General features: G+C 45.7%; 1 protein-coding gene across 1 annotated transcript in view; it reads right to left on the bottom strand.

Moving 5' to 3' along the window:
- Positions 1-1586: 1586 nt before the first annotated feature.
- The window catches only part of T265_06775 (hypothetical protein), a gene marked incomplete at both ends in the record, with an annotated part of 13879 nt that continues 6963 nt past the window's right edge, over positions 1587-8502 (bottom strand). Inside the window, 2 exons of the mRNA XM_009172128.1 lie at positions 1587-1803; positions 6123-6358. Of these exons, the coding sequence (XP_009170392.1) occupies positions 1587-1803; positions 6123-6358 (453 nt within the window). The remainder of the gene's footprint in view (positions 1804-6122; positions 6359-8502) is intronic.

Raw genomic sequence — 8502 nt, 5'->3', positions numbered from 1 at the left:
ATAATAGAGTCGAGCGCACAACAACTAATCCGATGAACTGGCCGCTACTAGATTGCTCGGAGTCTCATTCAACCGTACACAAGGCCACAATATTGGATTCATTACGAACACCGTAGCTCGACTAGTTGTGATCGTGTGTGCATGTCTTCGTCCTGTTGACATCAAACAACTGCACTATAGTGCCACTATGCTCCCCTAGCCCACCAGCGGGCACCAGTGAACTATTGGGGTGGGTGGATATGATCAAGTGAGTGGGTCCGGATCGATATCAGCCGGTCTGATAAGTCGAAAACACAGGCAACTTTGTGCAACTCTGCGCTGAATAGTAATGTGTTGGAATATTGGTAGCTCGGGTGAGTTTATTGGTTGTTGATCAGGTGGCTGTTGATCTGTCCAAGCTCCGCGAACAGATCAACAACCATCTGGGCTGAATATCAACTGGCCAATCCAATGCACGACTACGCAGCTGGAGAGTGGCGAGGCTCAAGGAGAGTTCTCCAACGACATTGGCTGCGCAACCATAGATGAATCGATCCGACTTCATGGAGTACTTGACCAAAGTTAAATTTACCATGGTACTAATACGACGGAGATTGCACTTTTTAGGTACGTTTGCACATCTACTAGAATCCCACTATCATCCTACAGTTTGATCACACCCATCTACGCCACCGATCTAACCGGAAACAGACTAATATATGCGGTCAAAAAAGGTAACAATAAGGAGATCCAATTTCCAAGCTTCATTTCCGTGTTTATCGTCTGAACAAGAGGTATCAGCTTCTTCCATTCGTAGCAGACGCATCATGAAGTCATGAGTAGTCCCAGAGTTTAGTCGTAAGGTGTACTTAAATGATCCGAGACATCTGGCCAAAATGAAGATACCAACACAGTTCACTACGTTGAAATCATATGTAATTGCACCCGTGAGAGGTCACACACAACTAGAACCACGGGTTGTGGTATGCATTTACTTGTGCAGAGGTGGAATTCCATACTACTTGAAAATAAATAGGTAGCCTGTTCTTGAAAAAATTGCTTGTGGATGGGTAACATTCTCGTTAGGGATGCACCCATCGGTCGCATAACGGTCACCGGCTATTCAATTCCTGCTTAAGCTTACTATTTGACTCCAACTAACCTGGTAATATATGCCGATGCTTTAGACAAACGACCTGACATTAAAAACTTGGAGCGGTGAAGCACTGCGGTTCTCTAACGAGCAACCGGGTCAGCCACTGATGACAAGTAGATCGACTGACTGTGTCTGTTGGGAATTTTGCTTTCACACTAGCCAATTTAACGGTTAGATGAGTAGTGTTTCATGCTCAATATGGAGTGGACACATAAAAATCATAACCCCCTTACCTTAACACTAGCATAATCATGGCTGTGGCTGTGATAGAGCTGCGTCGGTTATTCAGTTAGCTAACAAATCAGAAAGATTAACCCTAGTGTCATTAAGAGTTCGGTCCTAACGCTCTTGTTTTACCATGCATGCTGAGCTTTGAAGATGAAGCCTGTCAACAGTACGATACTTGCTGGTGGGGTAGAAGAGCGAGGTGAAATGCCAATGCCGCTAATGTCTATGGAGTAGAAGTGCTTCCGGGGCGTCCGCTCACAGATATCGAGTACACAGACAATATAGCTGTTCTGGGATCTGACAACGTGGTACTGCAAACAATATTAAATAATCTACATAACTCCGCCTTACTGTTTGGCATACGCTCCACATCTGAAGAGTGTAAAGTGCTACTGCAAGACTGGGTGGGCTCGAACCCGAACCTCATGCTTGCGGATGAGCTGATTGAAGGAGTAGACAAATTTGTTCACCTGGGCAGCTGTATCGGTCCTGGTGGTCTCGCAAAAGATGATGTTTTCATCCGGATTGGGAAGGCCAGAGCAGCTTTTGTGAACCTACGTCACCCGTGGCGTAAGCTTAACCGTCAAGGGTCGAGTTTACAATGCTGCGGTGCGTTCCATATTACTATACGAGTCAGAAACCTGACCGATGCGCGCCGAGGAGGTCGAAAGACTTTCGGCGCTTGACTACCGATGTTTTCGGAGCGTTGTCCGAGTCCGGTGGGAACACCGGATCAGAAAGGCTGAAGTACGTCGAATGGTATTCGGAAAAAATAACTCACACAAGATAGATGAACTGATCGCACTGCATAGATTGCGCTGGCTTGAACATGTACTGCGTACGTCAGTCGACCGAATTCCTCGAAGGGCTATTTTCGCACAACCATGTGAAGGGTGGAAGAAGGCTAGAGGTGGTCAAACAATGACTTGGCAGCGAAGTATAAAAGCCATTACCAGCAAACTCAGCTGCGCTGGTCATTGCCGTTTCCTGGATGGGGACCCCGAGACGGGCCACATCAATGGTTAGAGACACTGTCAGACATGGCCAAGTCGCACCCTCGTCGCGCTCGTGCATGCAAGCTATTGCCTTCAATACACAGCTCCCTTCACAAACCTCGCACTTAACAGTCCTGTATTTGCGCATCCATTTATCAGCTCCCGCCACCAATGCGGAGCTATCTACCCCACCTCCACTAATCATCCGTGAACGAAACTGTGGCAGCTACAACCCCTGTACGACAAGTATGCGGTTCTTGCGGCTGATGAAGCACACATTCACAAACCAGTCATTTGTTACACAACAGTCATTGTGATGGCAAGCGTTGTTTAGCAGACCTGTTTGTCTGTATTTATAACGCCATCAAACCATATCGCAGTAGCAGCTCACCGCATAGTAGGCAGACTGGATAATCGGATCAGCCGAATCACGAAAGAAACTTGAATCGCTGTAATTCCTCCTAGAATTAAGTGTAGCCTGGTTACAAATAACTCACTAGGACCAGAAGGCAATCACTGGAAGTTTGTTATCAGTATATTTGCCTATCACTCGCAATCTCTACTTACGCAAAAAATGGGTTGGAAAGTCTTCCGGAACGACATGAGAGGAGCCCACTTCAGTGATGCCACTCATGTGGTACTTCTTCATTTCATGAATCTAGGATCATGATCATTTCCAACTACGTTCGAGCCGTTAATCACAATACCTTCATGATTTATGCGCTCAGTTCTTGAAGTATAAGCGATCAACCGATAAGCGAATCCTCATCTAAGTGAATGTAGTGTTCCTACTTAAGACCATCTTGGATAAACAACTAAGTTATGACGAAATCCATCTGTCAATCTTAATTAAGGTAGTACTGAACCCATCATCTCCAAAATCTGCGGATTACTTCAAGCCTTGGATCTTTGTTACACTCTCAACGATGAGTTGGTACACGAGTTTTCTCGGAAAGAGAATGTGTTTAATAATAACCTGGAATTAGCCGGTGTCAATTTTCGTTGAAAACAGAATCCCCAAACCCAAGGGTAGTAGGAAGACGAGTGAGCGTTCAGCTCTCGTGCAAATGAGAAATCACGAGGACTGAGGTTATGCCAGATCGCTCAAGCGACAGCCGAAGACCTAGGGTTCGGTTCGAACCATGAGCTTTCTGTTTATTAGCTTCGCGCTCTAATCATAGGATTATCAGGAGTGTATAAAGTGGGCACGGCCCAGTAACTAATGTTTTGCCCTCCGATCGCTTTTCACAAAGCAGAGACAGCGACAAATGCATGTGGACCTAACACTTAGGCCAGTAAACATCATACACAGTATTCCTCAAATGGATGAGACGTACAGGGTCTTAGTAGATGCACTAGTGTGGCGAGAGTTCCGAAATTGTGGTTTGTGCAGTGTAGTGATGCCACAAAGAGTTCGTGCGGCTGCGTTTATATGAAAGATAAACAGCTGACAGCTGGAGCTGTTATTGAGGCAAAGACATAGGCAATCTTATGACTAAGTGCAGCGAGCCGCGAGACTACTTGGCCAAATTGATTGGTAACAATAAGAAAGGTCAACATAGAAGTTTACAGGAAATGCCTACTATTAAGTTCCAAGGAGCATATGATGGCGCGCAAACGCCGTGTGCGTCCCTGTTAATTAATCAACATACCTAACGCAAATTAAGCTATGGTTGGCTTTCTATATTTCAAAACCGAGGTGCAAACAATGCACGTGCTCTCAGACGACGCGTACTTCATGAGTTACCCAAGAGGTATTTCACAGCCGACGGAACACTTCGTTGTGATTGGCCAAGCAAGGGAATCACTGTCAAGATAGTGTTTACCAGAAGTAGAGAAATTGGAGGAACGAATAGATGGGTTGCTCGAATACAGTGTTATTCGTCGCTTCTGATTGAAAAGAGCGAAAAACAGCGGCGCCCTGGAAAATTCGAACTGTTCTTCTATCTGAAGAATATGAAAGTGACCCGGCCAATTGAAAGAAAAACAGCTGTGCGTAAATAGGAGATTATCCTGAATCTGTGTGACGATAAGCTCCAAAGAAGTCAGATCCACCTCCGCCACCAAGAACATCACCTCCACTCGAGTCGTTGTACGCGGAACTCATACGGGGTGGTAAAGCTCAGTTATACGAAACTATGAGCTGGACACTATGAGCACTACATCTTGGTGCATCAACGGGTTTGAAGTTGTCATATTTTGATGTCGACCACCAATAGTTATTACGTAACTCATCTCGATCCATCCAAATGGCTAGAAAGGGCTTCGGGAATCGTCCCTTTTATCGCTTAAAGGAACGCGGCTGTACTGCAATTACTACACCTCAAATACTGGTGAGCTCAATCGGAAACGCGCTCGACCTTACTGCCCTGTGCAAATGGGTTGGGGTTTGGCATTAACAAGCAATTGCAGTGAAGGAATATGCAACTCATCACAAACAGGCATATTTGGTCATCTAATTCGGGGACCTGAGAATGACCAGACTTATGCGGCATCGGGGATCTTATTTGTACTCGCGAGTTTATTTGAAAATGCTTCAAGGTACTGCGGTACAAACTTGTTGCTAGTCATTCGGTCGTTGACACGCACTTAAGTTCTCATAATTATTGCACTTGAAAGAGCCTGAGAGTGTGCACGCTGCATGAAATAGAAATAGCATACTCTCTGAAACTTGTCGGAGATGGTCTGTAAGACGGATGGACTGTCATCCAATCACGACGAAATCTGATAATTGCTCTTAATGGGTCCCCGAATGTCTAACCACCTTCCCTGAATCTGAAGAGACGTGTGTATCAAGCTACAGGGCGGGTTGTTTTGTTGTATGGCTGAGACTTTGCCTATTCGAGCAGCGGAACTGAGACGTCTTCAGGTGTTCGACAATCGTTGTCTCAGAACCATAGCTCGTGTGAGTTGGTGTCGGCGAGTCCGTAACGAGGCAGTTAGAAAGCGTGTTTTCGGTTGAAGAATGTGTCCAGCACCAGAAGCTGCGTTGGTTGGGACATGTATTGCGTATGCCGAACCATCGTTTGCCGAAGAGAGTGCTGTTATCCATGCTCAAGCCAGAGTGGCGTAAACAGAGAAGTGGCCAACCCTTGACTTGGCAGAGGAGTATGAAGGAGATCACGAAACGCTTGGGTGCTGTTGGTGCTACTCGCCTTCCAGGATGGGGACCGCGTGATCCTCACTGTGCCTGGTTGGAGAACTACAAGATATGGCTGCCAACCGATGTCAGTGGCGTTCTTGTCAGTTTCTGTCCAGATTGCCTGAGTGAATGTCTGGAGGTGTAGGCACCTCGGAATGATTGTGTTAAGCTAGCACCAAGTCTCTCCCGCGTCCACCTTTACTCTTTTCTTTACAATAAGGCTTTCAAATAAGTCATGGTTGTACGACAGTGAAGCATCGGTGTTGAACACAGATGTCATGCTGTCGATGATGACGATCCACCACAAGTACTGATATCATTTGTTCTTGTTCGTACAATATCCACTACTGTAGGTTATGATCACTGATGGACAGAGCTGTACTGGCTAACAGGGAACACAGGACAGAAGACGTAGGTCATATATTCGTGTAACCCACTTAAACGGGACACCAGCACTAACGGTCATTCTTAGAGTTGTGTTTACTCAGCTAGCCTCGCATTTATGAAAAAAGGCCAGTGTACGAAAGTCGACTGTAGGCAAATTCGAACTCACAAGTCAAGAAAAACAACAGAGGTTACAAAAACAGTGAACGGAATTCAGTGTAGGGCAGTCAATTTCTACTTCTTAGATGTTTTCTTGGCGGATGGGGCACTCGAGTTCCAGTAGTAGAATACCTGGCCCATTAGGATGTAGTTGCACAGAGTGGATAATATGTAGGTGAGAATGATAAGATTATCACCAGTTTCTTCGAGTGACGTGAAGATGCGTGCGGTAGAACCCAATGCAAACAAACAGAGAGTGATCGCCGAAAGCTGACCAGTGCTACCATTGCGCCAGTTAGCAGCAATTTGAAGGATCTATGATAAGAAACAATGAGAAGAGGCAGTTAACGCAACCGAACTAAAACCATTCAAAAGTGACAAGAACCCAGGATCAGCCCCTATCTCAATTCCAGCCAGTCAGAAGACGAAGTAAGTGAATGGCCCGTATGTCATAGATGAGAAGTGTTTGAAAAGGGTCGGAGTAAAAAAATCGTCTCAAACGAAGCAAGGTTATTTAGTCCACAGACAACGGTTGGACCTCGAATTACTCTAAACTGAAAAGAAAATCTCCTTATCAGATGGATGACATTAGCAAGATAAACATAAATCCTCAAGTGAGTTCGTTGACGAGAACAACCGGCAACGGTGATGAAGAAGGATAGAGACATCAACCTTTTCGACGTCACGCAAGTAAGGGGGTACCGTACGCTGTAGCGTACCGTAAGCAGTATGTGACACTGACCGTGAGGATAGGAATTCAGGTTTTTTAATAGATTGGACATTGCGACAGCATGTTTTCGCTAGGGGGCTCTTCGCATCAGCGCTGGCTCGCGTCTGCTAAGCCACGCTACAAAGAAATACTTTAGCACTGCAGCATCAAGGGGACCGAGAAGCAATCGTGCGCGCATTCAAACTGCAGTCACTAAGGCAGTGAAATTAGGCTACCTGTGCAAGCTGGCTACACACACCAATTTCCAACACGTAGCATTAACTGCAATAACAGAAGTTTTATGCCGACAGTGTAAGCCGAGGAGCCAATCGGGACGTTTTTTTCGCACTTTCATGTTAGAAACAACGACAGCACACTCTCCCTACTCCAAGTTGTCAGCCTTACTCAATACAGGACCCAGAAATACTTATCTGTAAGGATCACATAACAAAATCATCATCAGGAGAGCATAGGAATCAAAATATACATATACATATAATGTTCCTTGGGATGCGCAGAAGAGTCAGGTACAACTAGGGCATTTAAACATGCAAAATGTAGCCTATCGATGGGGAACTAGACAATACCTTCAACTTCACGTAAATTAGACATAAACGAAGAAATCTCAACCAGAAAACTAATAATTCTTCGTAGCAGTTTCTCCTCGGCAGATAAAGGTCCTCACGTTCCGGACACCCTCGTTTAAGTGGTCCCCCTGTCATGGCGTAATCAATAAGAAGGGTCCACAGAAAATGGAAGAAGAATTGACCATGCCGGAGTTCAAACTCCGGACATTTGAAATGCGAGGTGAGCGCGTCGTCATTGCTTCACCAGCGCACACTAAACGTACATGAATTATCACGTGTGAACAGGCGAACGGGATTGGTTCAACCGGCGCCTCAGTAACTGTCCTAGTTGTGTTGATCGGCTGCTTATCAGGAGTTTCCAGTCAAGCAGCACTACCAACGCTCGAAACGTGCCGGGCAATTTGTTTTGGTCAGTTGTAGTTGGACGCGGGATTTCTAGAGTTCATGTTCACATTATTATCGTTTCAACAGTTCTCCCCCTGTCCTGACGCAATTATCCTGATGAGTCTACACTGCTGATGAGCTGTAATAAGGGTGAAACTCCAGTATAGTGGTGTGCACTCACCACAATAATTGCACCAGGACAGGACGAGCACTGTTCAAATGAGACTGATGTGAACGTAAATTCTACGAATCACACAACCACGTACAACATAACAGAGGTGTCAACGTGCATGCAAACCACATGACACTGGTTTTTGTCGATCAAGTACATGGGAGTACATACATACAACTAAAATTTGCTCATACAGAGAGTAAGATGAGTAGTTACACTGGTGTAGAAGATTACATACAAGAAAACTCGGGCATAGTAAAGCAAAGGGAAGAACATAGTATGAGCCTGTACACAAAAGTATATTCTAAATCAAACACCCAGATAAAAGCGATGGCAAGAACACTATTTGCATATATTCGTGGCCACATTGTGCACTCTGGGAGGGCGAGGTGGATCAGTGATTAGAGCGCGAATTTACTGACCGGAAGGTCTGTGGTTCGAACCCGACCTCTACCTAACGACTTCCCCCGTCTAGGCTTGGGCAACCTGCCAGTATCCTAGCCCTTCGGTCAAATGACTGACAGTCAAATGGCCCAGCGACGTTTGCTTGTGCAGTGGGAAGGGGTTGGGGAGGGACATCGGTGGACGCTGAACTGCGCGGGCAAAT

Source organism: Opisthorchis viverrini (genome assembly GCF_000715545.1).
Source record: "Opisthorchis viverrini unplaced genomic scaffold opera_v5_145, whole genome shotgun sequence".
Lineage (NCBI taxonomy): Eukaryota > Metazoa > Platyhelminthes > Trematoda > Opisthorchiida > Opisthorchiidae > Opisthorchis > Opisthorchis viverrini.
Note: the sequence above shows the minus strand (reverse complement) of the source record. Positions and strands in the feature narration are given on the sequence as shown.